Here is a 22,750-nt window from a genome sequence, read left to right as displayed (position 1 = left end):
AAAAAAAAAAAAAATCTTAGCAAAAGCTAACAGACATAATATAAGATGAATTAGGTATTTTTTCCAATTTTTATTCACTTATCATATCACTCAAATTTATCGCTTTTCTTCCTAGTTAAATTTTTTGATACTTGCGGAATTTAATCTGAATGATTACAAATTTTATGGTCACTGATGTAGACATCTGGGCTAAGTTAACTAAATTAATCCAAGAGTTTTCATTATGTTTTTATAGGTAATGATACAGTCTATTGGACCGACATGGGTTTCAACAAAATTAGCAGATCTAAACGGGACCAAACATGGAAAGAAGATGTTGTTACAAATGGCTTGGGAAGAGTTGAAGGCATTGCAGTGGATTGGATAGCAGGTAGGAGTTTATTTGCATCAGGTATTGCTATGATGACTTACTGTATGCTCTTGCATTTCCACTCAACGCTAAATAATTTGATTTGTGTTCATCACTAATTTATAGTATTCCAATTATCTAATACTTTTTGTTATTATTTTCTTAGTATATCACAAAGATGTTGTGTTGTTGTGTTTTTCTTTTTTTCTTGAAGTATGGTGTGTTCTTTTTTGGTGTGGAGTGAGTTCAGTTTTATTAAACTGAAAAAGATATTTAACTGTCTTGCTTCTTATATGGATAGTCACAATTGTGACAACCAGCAATACAAGTTTATACTTGAAAATAGAAGGCTAAAAAGGACTGAAAACTAAAATATCAGATGCACGCAGTTTAAAATGTGAAATGTAGCAGTCAGTTTTTGGTTTTAACTTATGCATTTAAGATTTTTAAGTTTTCGAAGTGATGTTTTCTTTTTTCAGTAACTTCACGATATTTTTCCTAGGTAACATATATTGGACAGATCATGGCTTCAACTTAATTGAAGTTGCCAGGCTCAACGGCTCATTCCGATATGTAATCATATCCCAGGGTCTGGACCAGCCAAGATCTATTGCAGTACACCCCGAAAAAGGGTAACATGACTATAGCTACTTTTTTCTTTTTTTTTAACATTTGCATGTTCGCAATGAAACTTTTAGGAATCAAGGCCTTTCTACTAATATAGTCATTTAATAATACCCAAAATACTGTAATGGGATGTATTTTGCTATAACTGCATCCAGGTGGAAGAAAATGTTCTTAAGATATCGTGAGAATTTTCATCTGCAGGAAGTACTATATTTTCTCTGTGCAAGCTTTCACTTTCTAAGACGATCATTTTAGCTGAAGTGTATCCATTGCATGGAAACTTGCTTAAATCTGTTAAGTACTTAAGTTTTCGGCTTCCTCAAGAAGTCACACTATGTAATGAAGATCTCACTGTGATGGTGAAATAGTATAACGGCACATCCTCTGATAGTTATAAATACCAATATCACATAACATCACTCTGCATCAACCAAGATTACCCAGGCTAGCTGAAAGCTATGTCAGATAAACATATGGGTAACTCTTAAAAATTACATCGGTTCTCATCCAACTATTTGATGAGACTACAATGTATCTCTAATAGAAATGAGAAGTTTCTATTCCTTCAGGCTATAAAGCTGATGGAGAGCTGCAAGTAACACAGAAGCAGTAAATTCTCCAAAGGACATCTTTTTTTTTTTTCCCCCCACTGGAATATGAAATGTACTTTCTGAGTTGATTTACAACTCAGCAGATTTAACTGCTACAGTTGCCTTCCTAAAATATAAACCACATGGTGTACATCAAAGTTTTAAAGAAGCATTTGAAAATCTACCTCTTCCCAAACCAATAGACAAAGATGTGTCACTCATTTTCCCCAGGCTCAATTAAAAGAGTATGTTCAGTTTTAGTGAACTGTGTATTTTGCAGATTAGAAATGCATTTAAAAGCGAAGGTGAAAGTAAAAGTAGGTTTTATTTTCTGCATAATGCAGTTGCTTGTGTCACAAATAATTATGACTGGGCTCATGTGGCACCACTGGTATCTTGGCCGTATCTCTTCACAGTTCAGAATTTACATTGTTTGTCAGGATCTGGATAATTTTATTTTATTTTTTTACTTTGTGCTCAACATGTTCATATGTTAAAGAAAAAAAAAAAAAAAAAATAACCTTTGCAGAATATTGCCTAAGAGTCCAATAAAATTCTTTAGACCAGAAGAGTACACCAAAATTCTTCAGAACAGTATTTCATTTACAGTGTAGTTTTCCTCAGCATGTGCATAATATACTTAGATAAGTTCTGTGAAAACATAAAAGCTTGGACTCTCTTTAGTACTGTGCCACAAAGTGCACTATTCAGATGACTCCAATCGAAGTTAATTCATGCAACTAGGATAGCAATGTTTTTGTAGTGAAGTAAATGTATGTCTTTATAGAGGAAGATAAACACCTGCTTATCCTCTGCATTATTGTCATCTCTTTCCCTTTGTCAGGCAAAACATTCAAAAGTGTTCCTCCTTTCCTGCCCTCTCCTTGCCCTGTCTTCACATTTTTCATTTCTCTTGAAGCTTCAGTTGACAGCTTTAAGAAGCGAGCGGAAAATAGTAGTTATTTGATCTCATTGAATCTGCCAATTATACCAAGATATGAAGCAGCCAGCATTCAGCTGGTTGATAGCATTATTTAAAGTTAAGAATGTGTAGTTCTGTAAAGGAGTGTCCTTCTCCCTCATCAGGAGTACTTATTCATTTAAAACGCACTTGGTTTCCGTTTTTCTTCTACAATTAAATAACTTTTCTGAGAGAGCTCAAAACTGTGCTTCAAATACAGAGTAAAGGTCGTTCTGAAATATTTCTTAGACTTTGAATCTTCCTCCATTGAAGACATTTGGGAAACATCATTTGTGTTGGCATTGTTGAATTTTAAACTCTTATTTTATTTTCTTCACAGATTTTTTTAAGTTAATTCTACAACTACATCAAAATTTTGTTATTCGCATCTATGTGTCGGCTATTTGACTTATATGTGGGATAGTTCCTAGAAAAGTTGTCATTCTTCTGGCATTGCAATATAAATACCAAATAGCTAGGTAGCATAACACTGCAAAAATGGAAGTATTTTAGAGCTTCTAAGAACATTTGGGAAGATCAAATCTTTCTATGCTATTTAATGATTAATTTAATGATATAATCAATATATTTCTAACCATCAATGCTCCAGTAATGTCTTAAGTAATGTGTGTTACTTTTTCAGGATTTTCTTTGGAGGCTTCTAGATTTTTTTAAATCTGATAGTTACGTTTTTTTAATGTTGGTTGCTTGGTTTGTTTAAATAACTAGGCTGAGAGAATACTGCGTAATTGAATATCAAATGCTTGCCTTTCTGTAGTAAATAATTGGTTGATACCCTGTGTTAAGGATATTCACCTCTGACCAGATCTGTGAATACAAGTTCAGTTGCATGTAACAGTGCTGTTAGAAATCTCAGTAAAGGAAGCACTGTCTGCAGGTTCATTAGCCTCCTTCTGCTATGTCTAAAGCAACAGATTGAAAAGTAGGAGGTCAAAGCAGAAATTTATCATAGCATCTTACCTTGAATCAGTGATGTGTCTGTGCCAGCAATGCATACAGAGATAAGTAAGGTGAAAACTTTTCCCATGATCATTAGGGAGGCTAGGAAAACAACTTTCCCCTAAAGGGAAAGCATTTCCCCTAATAAGAAAGCATTTCCCTAAATGCTTTCCTATTTAATGTTTTTATTTAGACATACATCTCATGTTTTATCTCAATGTTTGTTAGATGTGTGATTTTGTTCCTGTAATTTCTATTTTGGTTTTATTTTCCCAAGCACCAAACTATATTCTTTAATCATAGAATTTCATATTGACTGATAAATTATGATTTTAAGAGTTACTTCATATGTAACAAATCGGAAAAAAAAAAATTGTCTAAGTAGTTTATCAAACCAGTACATTTATCCCCTAAGGGTTATTCAAAGATGTTTAAGCATGATTATGTTTTAAAGTACCTATTTGACAGTGATGATGCATTCATTTTGTTTTCAATTGAAAGACAGTATTATACATTTTCATCTCTTTGCTTTTATGTTAAATTTTAATAGGCAATTTGTGTAACTTTTTAGGTATTTATTTTGGACAGAGTGGGGACAGATTCCTTGCATAGGAAAGGCGTATTTGGATGGATCTGAGAAGGTTGTTCTCGTGAGCCTAGGGATTGTGTGGCCTAATGGGATTTCCGTTGACTATGAGGTTAGTTTCTTTGTTTTCCATTCTAATTTGAAATGTTTGGTATCTATTATGTTTCATTAAAGTCAATGTCCTCCACTTCACAGCAATCTTAGTAACTCTTAATGAAATACTTGGACAAGATTTTTGATGTTTCCTTTAAAATTAATCTTTAGGAAAATAAATTATATTGGTGTGATGCTCGTACCGACAAGATAGAAAGAATTGACCTTGAGAGTGGAGGGAATCGGGAGATTGTGCTGTCAGGGAGCAATGTGGATATGTTTTCAGTTGCGGTGTTCGGAGCTTACATCTACTGGTCTGACAGGTAATTTATTTTTCATAAGCATTTGAGTCTCAAAATGTTATTTCAGTGCTAGGTGCTTCACCTTTGTAGGATTAGCCATTCCTTAGCAAGGTCACAGAATGGATCGCAGAAAGCTATGCAGTTTGAAAGAGAGGCTGTTTTTGATACTGAAACCTAAAGCATGTCAGTATCATAGATGAGAGCAGGTTTTTCACCTTCTGTTAGATGAGCTCTCCACTGCCCTTCAGTCATTTGTTTGGTGTGAAGTAGTTGAGGATTGTTGATCAGACATCTTCAACTTTTTTGGCAGAGCACATGCAAATGGCTCTATTAGAAGAGGCCACAAGAATGAGGCCACGGATGCTGTGACCATGAGGACTGGCCTTGGAATAAACCTGAAGGAAGTGAAAGTCTTTAATAGAGCACGAGAGAAAGGTTGGCTGTTCTTAAGGATGCTATTGTTTCAATATCGACTGGTGGTACTTTTTATGTATATTAAAACATATAAAAAGATAAATACTCACTGATTTATGGCAATACATTTTATTATATCTCCATTTTTTTCTTAGAGTATTTTTTTTTTAGCTAAAATTTATTTACTATGAAAATATGTAGAAAAGTTTCTTCTAAAACCTTCCGAGCATTTTTAAGAGAGTCTAAAATCAAAATACTTTCTATCGTTCCTTTTTGTTTTTTTTTCTCCTGAAAGCACACAAGTCTTAGAAATGAGGTGGACCTTGAATTGTGCTTTAGAGAACAGCGGTCTCAGGCTGTCTCAGATTTCTGTTGGAAAGCAGTACATTTTTTTCACAGCTAGGAAATCTCAGTCTCTCAAATAATTATTTCCTGAGATTCCTTGATCTTGAGTCCAGCTTTTTTGTGGGAATAGTTGTAAATAGTTAGATATCATTTATATTTAATTTGCTTTGCAATTGAATAGACAATTTCATATGCTGACTGAGAGTACGTTAGAAATGGATGGATTTTATCCCTCACTAAGTAGGATTTTTTAACTATCTTTTTCTCCTACAATTTTAATTCTGAAGAGGCTTTGAAAAGCAAAGACATTTGTGAGAAAATAGCGACAAAAGTTTATCACCTTTGTATGCAAAATGTATTTGTTTCTGTGAGCTAATGTCATTAAAGTTTATCAAAAATGATGAATATTTCCTTAGAGCTGCTACCAGTAAATTTAAAATGTGTTCAAAAACACTGAGAAAGAAAATGCTACTTGAAAAAGATATTTTTAAAGAAGATATTTCTGATAGGAATATAATTCTAGTGTTGGTAACACTCAATGCTTGTTTTAATCACAGCATCACATATCTGATGATCAAGTTTTTTATATACATCTTTCATAAAATAACTGCATCAAATATAAAGTGTAAAATAAATCTGTGTTTTGAAAGAAGACCTATTTAAAAATCAGTAAAAAAAAAAAATACTTTCCAATTTTTTTTCTCAAATGAATTTGAATAGTTTTGAGAACAGTGAACATATTTGTATTTTGCTAAGGAGTTCTGCAAGTATTTTTCACAGTTTTGTAGACATACTTTGTGGATGGTAAATGTCCACAGAAAAAATGGATGTTATTGCTTTTAACAAGGCTAGAAATAGTTAATGTCTGCTTGCTTGGAAGGGCCCTCTGTATAGAATTAAGAAAATGGAGCAATTACATAAAAATATGTAATGATTTTTATTGATGGCTTGACAGATCTGATTGCATTAGGAATGGGAGAAATGGTTACCGAGGACTAAAAAAAAAAAATTTTGATGTTAGTTCGAAAAAACATAACTGAATGAGTTTTTAATACATTTTTCAAATTTTACTAGGGTACAAATGGTTAATGTCTTTGGGAGGGGCTGTCAGTGAGCCAGGAGGACAAAAGGGAAAAAAACAGGTGAAAAATACTTTTGGAATGTTTTTTTCTGTATCACTCTATTATATTTTACCTATGTATACTTTTAATTTTGCTGAACTAGAAGTAGGTGATATTTCTTTAAAAAGGAAAAGGAATTAGCTAGTTTCCTGACCTTTTATTAAAACAAATAAATAGAAAAATAAGCAAACAAAACCAACAAAACAACAACAAAAAAAAAAACCCACACAAACAACCTGTGCTGATTGTCAAGTGGTAAATGCTTTTTTTTCAAACACCTGTTTTACCTTTTCTGATGAGCCAGCCCTGCTGCAGTGCTACTCTTGAGGATAGTCCTATCTTCTAGTTCTATTCTACACATGTGAAAGGATGTGCCCTAATTAATCTGTTTTTATTACTGGCTGGTTTTACAGATACTTACAGCTGGTGAACTGTGGAAGCGCTGAAGTTTACAAGAGAGATTGTAGAAATTTTAGGATCTGTTACATGTATTTGCCTTTCTCTTCTCAAACTCTCATCCTTCCAAACAGATATTAACTTTTCTAGCCTAATAAAGCTTCAGAAGCGTTTTTAAAAGAAACACAAGTAAAAATATGTGCAGATAATTCTCCGCATATTTTTGTATGACTATAGTGCAACATTTCTCATAATTTTGTCAAAATTCAACACTGCTAATGTTAACTCTCATTACCCATTGCTTTTACTTAAACGTATCTTCAACTTGAAATGAAGCAGTTAGAAAATTCAGTCAACGGTACTTTTAGACACTACATGTTCCCTGACAATGATAATGACTTTCTACCAGAAACTATTTAAAGTGTGTGGGTTTTTTTCTTCTTCACTTTCTAGAAAACTTTCAGAAACGGAAAAATGACTATACAGAGAGAGCTGAGTTGTTGTATGGCAAATGCTGTCAGAAACAAAACTAATTTATCTGAACTAACTGTAATTGTATTTCATACATAGTCCAAAAAATACGAATGTAAATAGATCTCAATTATCGACAATTCCTGCTATTTTGAATATTGCTTGTAGTTTATGTCACTGAAGTTACCAATGTGACAATGTTAATTAGTAGTATACTTTTTCAGAGAGTAAGTTTTTAAAGTCAAGTTTTAGAGTAAATTTTAACAAAAACGTCAGGAAACATTTTTATTAAGAACAGAGAATAAAAGGGAACGCTTTTATACTTGTTTTTGTTTTGATAGAACTTAAGAAGAGTATGTTATTGTGATGGTATCCAAATTTTTTTGTCAGTAACAGGTGTTTTAAAAAAAAAAATCTTTCAAAACACTTGGAACAACTCATAATGGTATCTATCCAAGTCTTTATCTGAACACAGATGAAAAATCTATTTATTTTCTTTTTATAAAGAATGTAATTTTGTTAATTGGGAGAATATTAATTACATTTCCTCATACATTGTATTCTTGAAAATTGGCTTTAGTTCATTGTTGAAGTTATTCTTTACTGCTTTGGCCTTTGGTTCACTTGTATTGTAGAAAACGTTTAAGAGAAGAATTCTTGAAATTAAAGAAATGACATATTGATTTACATTATCTACAGTTAATAGTATAAAACAATTTTTTTTTTTTTTTTCACACAGGTACTAATGTTTGTGCCAAGAATAATGGTGGATGTCATCAACTCTGTCTTTATCGAGGAAATGCACAAAGAACTTGTGCGTGCGCACATGGCTATCTTGCAGAAGATGGAATTACCTGCTTAAGACATGAAGGTTACCTCTTATATTCAGGAAGGACAATATTAAAAAGTATACATCTGTCAGATGAAAACAACTTAAACTCACCAGTAAGGCCATATGAAAATCCAGAATACTTCAAAAATGTGATCGCTCTTGCTTTTGACTACAGTCTCAAAGGAAGAGGTACTAATCGGATATTTTTCAGTGACGCACACTTCGGAAATATACAAGTTATTAATGACAACTGGGCTGGCAGAAAAGTGCTAATAGAAAGTAAGTAAAAATTTTATTTGCCAAAATATTTTCTTTTAATAACCCTTATTAAATGAAAAGTTGTTTAAAAATAAGGTTGACTTCATAGTTGTGAAGCCATCAAAATGTTGACTTAATAGGGAAAAACTGTAACTAAAGTTTTACACGACTATTTAGCACAACTACTACCATTTGTACCTCAATGTGTCCAGCTGACACCATTCCTGTAGTCAGCTCAAGAAATGTGACTCCTGTCCAGTGATAGGAAAAGCCAAACTCCAACCTATAAAATTGTTCTTTGTACAGAGAGGCTTACTGAGTAACTTCAGGTGATCACCATGCCTTCAATCACCACAGTAATAGGGAGAGTTCTCTGAAACTTGACTTTTTTTTGCCTCTGAATACTTGAAGCCTGTAGCTCCTCAAAGAATCAACATCAATATTATCACTAAGTGTAACTTAACGTCAGTACAATATGAGCTTAAGTTTGCCTTGGTAAAACTTGAAATTGAGGCATTCGAGGCTATATGATAAATAAAGCCTAAGAATAAAAATCTAAAAGTAAGTCCAATAAAAATATAAATTGTAGAAATCTTATGCCATCTTGCATTTCTGTTTGGATGTAATTTTTCTGAAATAGACAATCTCATTCATCTGTAAACATATATTTACTGTTTCTTCTCTTCTTCGATTGTTTTGGTAACCCTTTTCCATAATGTTTGAAGTGTTATATCATTTTTTCTCCTTGTGTGATAATTATCATCTCACTTTCTGATGTCATAAAAGTTGCATTGCTGCATTTAGGTATTTGGGGGAATTATTAACAGGACCAAAGAGTAACAGCAAAACATGGAAGTATATTTGGTGTAGAATGCTACCATGTGTTAACAGAAATATTTTTAGAAAAGAAAGAAGCAAATAGCTGAAAACTGGTGAAATACTGTTCTACAACTTACACTGGATAATTGTTATCATTATGCGCGTCTGTCCTGTGGTTCTGGGAAGGTATTCCTGGTAATGGCAACTGCTGATATTAATGAGTGGAAAAGCATTTTTCAAATATGATACATCACCTTTATTTTTTTTAATCTTATTTTAATTTTATGTGTGCATATTTCAGAGGAGTTAACGATATCCATATTGAGATACAAAAGAGAGAAACTAAACAATATTGTTAAGATGTATTCATTACTCTTAAAGAAAGAATTAAGACCTAGGGATTCAGAGCTGAGATTAGCTGTATGTGAGACAACCACTCACCTGTGCAGGGATAATACAGCACTATCTTAACTTAGGTGTTACAAGATATGATGAAAATTATTACATGGGAAATGATGGGAGAATTCTAAATTTAAAATAGACAGGAAAAAGTGATGAAGCAGCAGTGCAGATACAAACTGGATTTTGAAAAGGACAATAAACTATTCCTCATTACTTTATGATAGGCTGTTGTGCAAGAACTAAAAGCGTTCCATAGAGCACAGCTAAGAATTATACATTTAGGAAATAGTTAGGAAGTGTTTCTGCTTGTAATCTTAATATGCCTCATTTCATTTTTCATTATCAGATTCAGGGCTCTGAATAATTAAATGTTGGGTGAAATTTTGTGTTCTTCCAAAAATGTATCGTATATGCTTAGGATATAGCTCTGAAAAAAACTTGTTTTCTAGGAGTGTTTCAGGTTTTTTGATAGCTTTTTTTTTTTAATAGAAGGATTATCGCATCCCAGTATACATAAATTTACTTTTCTCCTTTGTATGTTTTAAAACCTCTTTATATTGAGTCATTGATTTTAAACTGATGTTCTTCTATCAGTTCTTTTCTTTCCACAATCAGAGACTTTCTATTCCTGTAAACAGGAAACAGGTTGATGAGTTCCTTGATACCATAGTAGTATTTGACTAACAGTGATATCTAAAGAAAAAGACAATGCGAAGACTCCTTGACATCAGGCATACCATTTGCTATAGAACAGAACATTTTCTGATTTCCATTTGGCTATGTATGATTAAAAAGAAATTGAATGGAATGCAGCTGACAGAGTTCAGTAATTATGTTTTGTTTTAAAATAACATATTTGACTTTTGTTTTGCTATCCTTTTTTCCTCCTAAATGATCAGTAGGCATTTTTTGCTAAGTTTCCCTTTATTGGAAAGGTATACGAAACCACATGAGAATTACCTGGTGTGATTCTTACACGTGTACGACTCCTTTCCACCTCATTAAACTGAGATCTACAAATCAGACAAAATTTTACTCAGTATTTAAGACAAATAGTGAAAATAGAATATGTTATTTGCAAGATAATATTGACCCAGATTTTTAGTTCAATGATTGTATTTCTTCTACTCATAAAGAATCCATTAGCTGTTGTGTTTCTACCTCACTGAAATCAGATATGCCATTCAAATCCAAGGCGTTATTAAATTTTTCTGCACGCTAAAAACAGAGTAAAGATATATAAAGAGCCCTGTATTAAACAGGTTTCCAGTTCACTAAAAACAGATTTACAACTCACAAGCAACCCATTATCTAATATGTTTTTATCTCACTGAGAATAAATTTACTACCCAGAAACAACCTATTATCTAACATGTTTCCAGTTCACTGAAAACAGATTTACAACCCATACGCAAGCTATTATCTTACATAGTTCCGACTCACTGAATATTGATTTAGAATTCATAAACAACCCATTATCTGACAAATTTTCACCTCACTGAACAGATTTGCAACTCATAAACAACCCATTAGCTAACACATTTTCGGCCCAGGGAAAGTAAATTTACGGCATATAAACAGCTTGTTCCAGTTCACTAAAACAGATTCGAGACTCACCAATAACCCAGTACCTGGTAGAGTTCAGTCTTCAGCAGGAAGGAGCAGTGACAGGAAAAAAATAAATAAATAAATAACAAAAGCAAGCAATAGTGGAGCATGTGCACAGTATGTCATACTTTAACATCTTTATTTCTGTACAGCATAGGGTTTTAGAATAAGTGCTTTGAATTTTATTTCCTTAGGTCAGTCAGTTAGCAGGGACTTGCTGTAAGTAACCGGATGGAGTTAATCTTTCTTGACTGCCGATTTGTAAAAATTCACCTTTTACTGTCTGTGATTTCTGACAAGTTCTTTTGGATAATGATTTGTCTAACCATTGAATATTGCTTGTGTTGTATTGTAGCGTTGTGCACAGTTTAATCCAGTCAGTGGACATGTTTTTGAAGTTGCCACTATAGTCTGTTCAATGTTGTGACATGGCTACCGTTTAAATAATCTGATTTGATTTTGGTGTTTCCTTTCAAAAAAGAATGCAAAATCTTATATTTTATTGTATGTTTTTGCTTTAAGTAGGCACTTTGGAGGGAACAGACTATGGAGAAATGAGTGGTATGTACTTTGTGGTCTCACTCAGTTTCTTCTTAATCTTCCACTTTTTAATTGCAAATATTATTTTTACAGTTAGACACGTTATAATGCTTCTGCTTATTACTTTTCATTTAAGCTAGCTAGAGTGAAACAAAACATGGTCAAAGGCATTGCATTTGGAAAATTCATCCTGATACATACTTTCTAGGTTAAAATAAAGTAATGGATCATTATACAGAAAGAACAGAAAAGGAAGAAGTCACGAAAAGCTAAAGGCACAGTGTTACATAAGGAGGTGTATGGAAATCTGACTTCTTTAAATTGCTGCAGGTTATCTCATTTGAAACAATAGGGTTTATTCTCAGAATAGCTCAGAGAGATTCTACACTAATTTTCTTTCCTGTTAAACATTTGTAGACTGAACAATACTGTCATTTCAAATTTCTGAACTTTTCTATGTTATTCAAATAAGAAGATATTTCATATACTTTTATCAGAGTGCATATGAAGTATTTCTAGTTTTATGGATCTAAATAGATATCTATCAAAAAATAATTTTAGCTTAGTTTGAAAATGAAAAAGTCTGAATGGAAACAAACATGTATTTGATATAAAGGATTTTTAATATTACATGCTTACTCCTTCTCATACCACGTCTTCCATTGGCTATTGTTTATTTTTTCAACTCAGAAAGTGATGTCGATTTTTCTTTTTAATGAGTTGATGCTCTGAAGGGAATCTTTTTCTACCTGGAATTGGAGGTTTCAGTTTGACCCCGAGAAACGTAAAAGAAGATAGTATACTATTCATAAGGTGGTAAATTTTTTGTGGTTTTGATGGAGCTAATAATTAGTTGGACCATGAATATCAATTGTATCCCTGCCTTTACATTTCCCACTACTGAATGCAGTCCCCTTTTTTGTCTTATCTAGAGGTTTGAGATAATTCCAAAATCTGCCTACATGTGTCTGTAGAAGAGTGCAGCATTAAAGTAGATTTAATGTACAAGTGCAATAGTAGAAAGAAACAAAGAGAAGAAATTTGTAATTGAACAATAGAGAAGGAAAACGGGAGGAAAAGCAAAATAAAGCAAATCAGAGGAAACATTACTAAGATGATATACTTCCAGTATCAGCTGTTTCTTTTCAAACTGTGTAAACAATGACACCAAGACATTTTGCTGGCGTAACATCCTTCTCAGTATAAAGGGAAATATTATGTGAAAAAATGCTGCTTCTGTTTTGAACTTCAAGCACTAGTGTCTATAGAAGGCAAAAATTTATTCACTGCTAACATAGTGTCAGATCCTGTGATGTATTGTAAGGCTTTTTACAGGCTGAATCTTTTAAAGGTGCTCCAGTGTTCATTACTGTTCTTTCTAACTAAATATGTCCAATTTAACTGTCAAAAAGGCATTTATATTCCCATTTCTCTTACAAAGCTTTAAATTGTATGAGGCCCTTTTAGTTGTTTAACTTCGTTTGCTGAGACAGAAATTTTTAATCTGTTAAAAATAAATAATATTGTTGCTTTTCATTTTGTAAATTCATTCTAACTGCATATGATAAAATCCCAATGGCTTTCAATTTTTAATGGAGGAAACGTGAGAGGCTATTGTAAAGCCTGAGACACTTAAGTAGTAAAATCTAAAGCTATTATTATAACTGCTGCTTTGTTTGCAGAAACCAAAATGTGTGGTTTATCACATTTTGTTTCTGTACATGGCTGCATACTGTCATTAATGGATTGAATTTACAATGTGTGCAGTAAATAATTTGCTATAGAGGGATAAGGTTTCAAACTTTATACATAACATTTATTCTAGAAGTATATATTTTCTAAATTTCATGATATGAAACTCTAAAATGTATTCATAATGGGAAGTGACATATGCTGATCTCTCAGTTCAGAATGTCACTAGTGTTCCCAAGTTCAGTATTCAGGAAAGATGATGTTTGCCTATTAAATCTGAGGTGATTCATGAAGAGTTGAAACAGTTTGTGACTACTTTAACTTTCCACATCGCCCTTAAATCTTTACTGATGTAAATTTTTACACGTGCAAATTTTTGCGTCAGCAGCTGTGGCTGCTTCAATGCAAAGCCATGTTATGGTTTACACAAGAATGTAAGAATTCATTTAACAAATCATTTTTATTCTTAATAATAAGCACCTAACTTGATTTTTAAATGCTGTTTATCACATAAAATTATGACCATACTCTGTATCACGGTTTGACTTGTGTGTTTCTCTGTTATGCAGATATTTTTGTATGTGCTGTTAACTGAGAGCAGAAGAGAAGCCCAACATATGTAAACAAAATTCTGAAAGAAACATTGTTCCCAAAGTCTATATTTCTTGAATTTAAAAGAATTGATTGCATGTTCCATATACATCCAGGTAAAAATGACCAGGATCTTAGTGGTTTTTTGTGAGTTTCTGAGCTCATCTATTTGATTCAGATGCTAAATTTCATAGTGAAATGTAGGAAACTCATAGCTCGTAGCTGACAAAAATAAGTTATCTGAAATGTGAAAATCTGTTATGAATCACCTATTTCTTGACCTGAAAGTTTTACAGAGCTCTGCTTGGGTAACTGAAAATGTTTGTAATAGTAAATATTTTGTCTTGGTCTCCATGAGGAAACTGAAAATGAATGGAATGTTCCATGAACACTACAATTTGCTGACTGATTCTTTAAGACTTTGCTTCTAATTTCTCTATCCTGTTTGTGTTATCTGCACTCCATATGTCATTGAGTCCCATGTTTGTGAGCATGCTAGTTTTCACTGTGTGTTGATGGGTGATTAGCTTTTAACACCCAGCTTCACATACCTTCCTCAGCTCCAAACTAAGGGTTACCACCCTTGTCCCACTGATAATCAGTATCCATTGCCCTTCCTTACACAGAAATATCCATTTATCCTATACTTACCCATTGTTTAGTTAGTTGATATAGATATGATAGAAATCTATTGTGTTCTTTTCCGTTGGATGATTTAATCACGTAAGTATGATTAAAGTAATCAACTACACGTACCTTTTTTCATGCTTAATTGGAATGATTTCTAGCTTAAGTAGTCTCATCAGGAAGTTTCTGTAGACCTACATGTTTGATGGTAGACTATAAACATCTCACTGCATAGGCATCTGCCTGTCATTTACACTGTACTTATTTCACAAACGGAGTAATTGTGTACAATATTTTATGTATCTTCACTGAGAAAGACTAAATCAATGTTGTAAATCCTAAAAAAAATTTATTTAATAGTTTTTTTTGCTGAATATTTAAGAAACATTTTGTGAACATTGAACTGATACTTAGATTTTTTTAATTATACATAAACTACGGTTTTAATTATCATGAGGAACTCGCCAAAGTTTTTGTATGATGTGAGATTACAATTTTCTTCTTTCTATAAAAATGAATGCGTGGCTTTGTTTTGTTTTCTGAATTCTGAAGTAATTTTATTTCTCTAAAGTTTATAACAAATGTTTATGCTTTATGATCAGGTCTACTGCAGTAAAGTTTGAAAGAATAATAAGTTTATATCCATGGAGAGTGTCTTACAGTGTCTTAAGGTAGTTGCTGTCTGGAAGAACCCAAAGTTTATTTTAATACATTTAATAATACTTAATGTGCAGCGTGGATTATGTACTGTAAATTACAGCATGATTTTATATTTTAGATATATAGAAAATTACTATAATATTTGCTGACTTATGGTGCATTTTAGCAAACTTTGCATGTGTCAATAAATAAAACAGTACTCTTAGGCTGAGTAGGATAATGAATTAATTGGTTATTGTAGTTCAGAGTTGTTTACATCATATTTTATGTCTGAGGTTTTTTTTACAAGGTAATATATTATGGCCTTCTTTTGCAAGTAATTGATGACAGAAAAAAATTGAGAAATTAAATCAATCTCTAATTTTTGAGTCAAAAGCAGTTCATCTTGGCTTATTATTATGATTTCCTGCCTTCTGGCAATGTAAACAGCAAAGTAGAAAGGAAACAATGATTACAAGTTCTAATTGCGCATTTAGTTTCTTCAGGTTGTTTTTTTCTATGTTTTTTTAATGTTTGTAAGGCCTTCACATCAGATCAAATAGTGATCGTTTATTATCTATTGCCATAATCTTACACAGGTTGTTTGTACTGCTTTTTGTCAATCTCCTTTGATCGGTCCAGTTAGGCAATTAAACTGTATCCTGATAATTGAGTTGTGAAAGCCAGTTCAGAGGAGAAAAAAAGATGTTTAATGTTAAGCTCTGAACATTAAGGCCTTCTCCAGTGCTCTGATACGGAAGTCTTATTTGTGTCTGACTTTACTTTTTTTTTTTTTTGGCTTTTCACCAATAAAAACCATTATTTTGTTTTACAGTTTTAATGTCTTTACAACCTTGCTAAAGGAGAGAGATGTGTAAGAATATAAAATTAAATGGAGAAGGTAGTTGAATTCATACATTAAAAATTGGGAAACTTTTGACTGTGAGATATCTAGCGAATTCTAAGTGGAGAAGATAGATCAAAATCCGGGAGACTGTGAAATTGTATATACGTTACCAAAAGTCGATGGCAAGAACTCTTAGATAATTTAAATTTTACACCCTGAAGTATTTATTTTGTACTTGCAGTAATGAGGGAGATCTAATCTGAGTTCTTCAGTTATTGATTTGTTGCTTGTCTGTTCCCTGAGAAAGTCAGATGAAGATCAGCATGACAATATTTATAGGCCGCATCTCATCTGTGGTATGCAATCCATCTTCGTTAAGTTCAGTAAAAGTGATAGATAGCATTTGGCAACATAATGATGTGATCGCTCTACCATTGCCTTTGTAAATCATAAGCTGTTGCATTCTCTTGTGTAGATATTTAATCAGTTATACACCCCATTACTGATTTAATTCAGAATGTCAGTGGCAGGTGAATAATGTGAGTATTTGTATATTAATATCGTATTGTATTAATGTTCCTTTCATTTAAGTATGTTATTCATGTGAAAATCATAAACTGTTGCTTCATGTCTAGAATAAATTTAATCAGTGCTGTAGGCATCTAATGCCATCACTGTTTTAATTCAATATGTCAGTGAAACAAATGTGTTTCTTTTCGTTTCCAGTTTCTTTATGCTTTACTAATTCGGAATATTGTATGATGCTGTGAAAATGTGAGGCTGAGAACAAACAAGTCACTAGTTTTCATCCTGTCAGTAGATTTGGAATCAAATCCTCCAATTGTAGCATAAAATAAGATGACAGTATATTTTGCATGTGTTTTAAAGTAACAGAATATCTAATGATAAATTTACTGCAACAAGAAAAAAAATCCTTTTTGCTCTATAAAATGTCCCTTATGGAGTAAGAAACAAATAAAAATAATTTTGGTGCGAAATGATAATGCCATGACACTAGAGTGCAGTTGCTTGAGAGTCTTCTCCAGTGTCCTTTCCTTGGCAATATGAAGTTAGTAGAAGGTTTTAGTTTTGGTGACAGCCACTTGCAAATGGAGCATTTTTAGGGCTCTTTCTGTCCTTTATTGATATATGGCTTACATGAATTTTGAGTTTAATGACTAACATCTTAAACAAAATGTATATTTTAGTCAAGAAATAACATAAAAATAAATTATATTAAAAAAAACAAGCATAGGTATTGACTATTAAATAAGTGAAAATTTGCCTGCAAGAAGTACCGTTGATAATGCATGCAGATCAAACTAATGCTAATAAGAACAAAGTACCTTCCATTGTATGAAATATCTAAGTTTTGGTTCACTGTAGTGCTTACTCTCTGGATTTTGTCATTGAATTTAAAATCACCTTACCTACAGAATCTCACTTCTTAAAACTAGGAAATGATTCTCTTCCGTGTTTGGATTTTTCAATTCCATAATTGAGAAACATGATAGAACTGAAAAAAAAGTTTGTTGGCAAATAAAGGACAGTGCTTATATATTGCAGACATTGGTTTGGAGTTTCAGTATGATGCGTTGGTCCAGTTTTATAGTGTGAGTGATTGTATGGGAAGCTGGTTTCTGTAGAATAAGGGCTTAAGCACAACTAACATTTCAAGTACGCACTAATTGTTCTAGCTGTGGCAGAAGCAACATCATTATCCTTTGTCTAATGCAGAATAGTTTTACTGTATGGTATACAAACCGTATTGCTTTCAAAACTCATGACAGATTCAGACAAGTAACAAAGCTGAAGTTGATAGAAATTGAAAACATTACAAGAGGGAAACATGTTTGTTTTTTCTCCCTATACTTGTCTTTCATATGAAAGCTATGATTTGCATCAAATCCTAGTTAAATCTTTGCTTTCAAATGGCTCAGTCTTTATCCACAAGTTAAAGGCTTGGTTTCATTTTCCTGAAATCTTCCATAATTAAGATCAGGAAACACTCAACGTTTAGAATATGAAATGTAAAAGCTCTGAATGAATGCTCTGATGGCTTGTTCATGATGAGTAATATGCAAAATTGGTCAGAAAGTGTCAACCTACTCTGTCATCATTTTAGCTTAGAAAATTTTAAGTAATGATTAATTAGTAGTATTCAGCATATATTTTTAATGGAAATTAATTTATTGAATTAGAATTGTATTAATAGTCCTGTGTTAATATTTATCACTTCCATATCTCAGTATACTTTTAATTCTTAAAATTGAAAATAAATTGATAAGACTGTTACATACTGTACTTAAAGTAAGAATACTTGTAACCCATTAAACTTTTCTAAAGCCAGAATTCTTATCTAAAGGGTAACTTGTGCAGTTATTTGTAGTTTTCAGAGTGCTTTTAGTCCTATTCTTAAACTTATTCTCTTTCTTGAGTTACTATGAAGTGAGATGAATGTATCTTTATTCATTAATCCACCTTCTTCAAGAATACTCTTTCTATGTATATTCACCTCCCTTTAACAAGTGTCATCAATTTCTTCTATTTTTTTCTAAAAGAAATTTTCTACACCTTTTTTACAGACACATCATGAAAATGTAGTCAGAAATTCCCCAAATACTTTAGAAAGAGAAAATAGAAAAAAACAACCAAACAGCTGATTAATTGCTTACTTTGTGGCTTTAATTTAATGTTGGCACTTTCAGCTTAATGAGAATTATTTGTGAACTTCCTGTTCTGTGGGTATGAAAAGCATGGTAAAATATTACATATTCCAGCAAGTCAAGAGGAAATTGTAATAATCATCATAATGTAATCCACATTATATTTTTAGATTTTGTCTTCTGTAATTCATTAATAGCTGTATAAACCTTCGGGTCTAAAATTACTTCTTTCTAATAAAATATTAAGTGAAGTAATCATTGTGCAGTTCTGTAATAATTCAAGAATAATGGTAGGAATTAATTACTATTTCTTGCAATCTGTCATTTTTATACACTAGAATCAGATGCAATTTATCTATTTTGGATGTTAAATATATGTTTTAGCTGCTTAGTAATGTTTGCTTTTGTTTCTAAATCACATTTTTTACAGAGGAAAAAATGTTGTATTGTGGCGTATTAAAACAATGCATTGATACTGCAACATTCAGAGGTTCGTTCTTCAGTATGTTCCAGGTGTTATATAAGTGACTGTTATGGAAGGATACTTTGATCCCTGTTAACGTAATGTGTATCTGTATTACAAAATGCATACAAAGATAAAGTTCAATAGTACAATTAGTAGAAAATATGCCCAAAACATTGCTTACATGAAGTCAAAAGTTGTGACTAATTTACTGACAGGATGTTATTGCTAGTGTATTTACATTATAAGAGATACTACAGTGAAAATATTATTTCAATACACATTATATTTAAGTACAGTAAATAAGTCTGTTAATATTGATCTTGCTTTCCATGTTTTGTTGTTTGTATTAGTTGTTTTTTTCAATTGTTTAAGTATATGAAAAAATAATAAAACTTTGGTTCCAGGAAAAAAAAAACAAAACAGGTGGACGTAAGAAGAACTGATGGAGTAATGAGCTGAAATATTTTAACTGTGATTTTTGCAAGATTGACTTCTGGGAGGGGGAAAAAAAAAAAAAAAGAACTTTTAGGAGGAGTTTTATTTCCTATTTACGTATAATATCTTCCAGATGTTGGGTCAGTGGAGGGGCTTGCTTATCACAGAGCTTGGGACACTCTATATTGGACCAGTTCAACCACATCCTCAATCACAAGACACACCGTTGACCAGAGACGTCGAGGAGCTTTCAACCGGGAAGCAGTAATCACAATGTCTGAAGATGATCATCCACACGTACTAGCTCTAGATGAATGTCAAAAGTATGTATTATATCTTTCTTATCAGATTTTGATTTTTAGCTAATACAACTGAACCCTGTGAAGGTTAAATGAGTTTCTTGTTTTAGAAACTTTATTATAAGTTGTTTTTTTATTAGCAATTGCAGAATTAAGCGATAGCATTCTATGTGTTTTTTATGTTTAAGATCAAATCCTGATCACGTTTCATGGTATGTTACATTTCAAGAAAAGTGAGCTAATGTAAACGGGCCAATTCTTCTATTAGAAATTAGTAATATACACATTAGGAGAAATTAGATCATGTTGTTTCACAGGTTATAATTATCTCATGGTATATAAGTATAGAGAGATGGTCAGAAGTAAGCAGGCTGATGAAGAGAAAAATCAGTACTTTTACACAAGTTAATGAACCTATGAAACCACTATAATTTGAAGAAAACTGGATATTCATCATTGATTATCACATTTACTTAGAGATGCTATTCGTAATCGTCTATGAAGACGTGTGGTTTTTTTTTGTTGCTCATTTCATGAAGAGAATTAAATTATAAAATGTGTCTTATTGTTTTCTTTATTTTGATTTTAATACAGTTTAATGTTTTGGACTAACTGGAATGAGCAGCTCCCGAGCATCATGAGATCTACCCTCTCAGGCAAAAATGCACAGGTTATTGTTAGTGCGGATATTTTGACACCAAATGGACTTACCATTGATCATAGGGCGGAGAAACTTTACTTTTCAGATGGCAGCTTGGGAAAAATTGAGAGATGTGAATATGACGGATCACAGAGATACGTAAGTTAAACAAAAATCCCAAACGCGTACTGTTAGTATGCATTTGTTAGCATCTTTAAATTGAACAAAATGTCACAAAAAGATAGTGAGATTCATCTAGTGTTAGTTGTACGTGAGATTTAAAACTGGGAAAAAAAAAAAAATAGGCTAGGAGTAATGCTCTAACTCATCAGATTCCAATCTGTGAAATTCTGAAGATAGAAACACTTAATATGAGGTCTCGGCATGCACTGGTATTGGCCTTGAAGCATCATTATAGTAAACAGTCTATGTGAACTTGAGAAACATGGGAATAAATGTAGAAGTGAGTCAAAGAGATCTTCTGCTTTACATAGAAAGGTTATAATTTTCCTTTGTGCGTAAAACTTTGTTGAAATCACTAGAAATTCTTCTGTGTGATGTTTGCTAGTATTACTGTACATATCTTATTTTTTTCCATTTCTCTCTCTCCATTTTCAAATATACTTGAACTCTTTTACTCTTCTGTCATTATACGTCTTGGTCATGGAGTGTTCTGTTAGTTTCAATTTAGTAGACATTTTGCTTTCAATATGCTGAAGGCAGTCGAGCTGCACTCATGCTTTTCTGTATTTCTGATATTTTACGAAGTCTTAAACTTGTCAGTAGGTGGCTTGGTTTATTCATTTGTTTGCTTTTTCATTTGACAGATAAAAATTGAGATAATATATTTCTTTCATGTTTTTCCTTGGGTTTTTTTTTGTTTGTTTGTTTTTGTTTTTAATTTTATAATTCAGTTATATCTTTATTCAAAGTATTATGCAAAACCTGAGCTTGCTTTTAAGTTTGGGTAATACTGTCAGAGATGACTCATATCACTGGTGTTGTTCCATCAGAATTGCTCATCACCTCATAAATACATTCTAACTAAGAATATCAGAATGCAACCATGAAATTGTCTTATTGATCTGGTGAAATATTTGTATGGCAGATGTTGTTCATTCTTGGTATGTTGTCCAGCCTGATGAGATATCTGGTTTCTGTAACATTAGGATAATATACATGATAATCATTCCAATGCTATGGAGGTTTGAGTCTGCTAGGATCTTTCAGCAAGGTTTTGCCATCAGCTGCTCCTTAAGAGTAGTTTAAACGAATTACTCTTTTCCTCACCATGTCTGCTTCATTACTTTCTAGTTTCAGTTAGATTAGCGAAGACTGAGATTGTATGGTATGAAATGATAATTTAATATAATGATTTTTCATTCAGGTAGCAGCCTCTTCCTTTATTCTACTCAGTATAGTCATCCACTACAAATAAGTGGGTGGAAAATTTAGCAGTATTGAGTTTTATCTATTAAGTTGAGTGTTAGAGTTTATTTAATATGTGGTCACTGGAATACTCTTCCAAGATTGGAAGAATTTTTTGTTACATGTGTTACATTTTCTTACTTAAAATTTTTGCTTAGTTGTTGGTCTTTTGGGGTTTTTTTGAACATTTCATGTTCTTCCGTAGCATCATAGTGGCAGGTATTTGTTGTTTTTTTTCATATTTTCTTCTTTCATCAATTTTTGATCCTGCTTTCAGTTAGATTTAACATTGTGCGACTTTGGAAGTATAACATCTTTTATACGAATACAAAGTTTAAGTTTGGAATTTATTAGACAACAACGTTTGCCTTTAGATTTGTTTATTTTCACCTTCAATATTGTGTGCCCTGGAACTTATTACAGATTTGCAGCCTACAAATATAATTAGTGATTTGTAAACAAAGATTTGTTCATCTTCTAACATCCAAGTTACAATGTGTTTTTTTTTTTTCTCAGTTATGCTTTCTAGGCCTAAAGATGTGATTGTTAATTGATACAATTTAGTGGTTTCTCCACTCATTATATCCGTCTGGTAATGTAATCATAGCTTTCAGTTACTAGAAAAGAGGTCCTTTTTTTTTTTCCTGCCAGAACTCTGTATTTAAGCGATAAATTAAAAATAATTCCAAAGTTGATGTTCAACTTCTACCTTATCTGCAGAGAATTGAGATTTTGGTGATTTTTTT

The 22,750-nt window shown here is 32.3% G+C and overlaps 1 protein-coding gene across 1 annotated transcript in view; it reads left to right on the top strand.

The window, feature by feature from the left end:
• The window catches only part of LOC104909325 (low-density lipoprotein receptor-related protein 1B-like), a 73,704-nt gene that overhangs the window by 8,071 nt on the left and 42,883 nt on the right, over positions 1–22,750 (top strand). The window contains exons 2-9 of the mRNA XM_031554319.1: positions 236–370; positions 852–981; positions 4,059–4,185; positions 4,338–4,489; positions 4,779–4,903; positions 7,955–8,326; positions 19,771–19,960; positions 20,531–20,739. Of these exons, the coding sequence (XP_031410179.1) occupies positions 236–370; positions 852–981; positions 4,059–4,185; positions 4,338–4,489; positions 4,779–4,903; positions 7,955–8,326; positions 19,771–19,960; positions 20,531–20,739 (1,440 nt within the window). The remainder of the gene's footprint in view (positions 1–235; positions 371–851; positions 982–4,058; positions 4,186–4,337; positions 4,490–4,778; positions 4,904–7,954; positions 8,327–19,770; positions 19,961–20,530; positions 20,740–22,750) is intronic.

Source organism: Meleagris gallopavo, chromosome 7 (assembly GCF_000146605.3).
Source record: "Meleagris gallopavo isolate NT-WF06-2002-E0010 breed Aviagen turkey brand Nicholas breeding stock chromosome 7, Turkey_5.1, whole genome shotgun sequence".
NCBI classification, from domain to species: Eukaryota; Metazoa; Chordata; class Aves; order Galliformes; family Phasianidae; genus Meleagris; species Meleagris gallopavo.
Note: the sequence above shows the minus strand (reverse complement) of the source record. Positions and strands in the feature narration are given on the sequence as shown.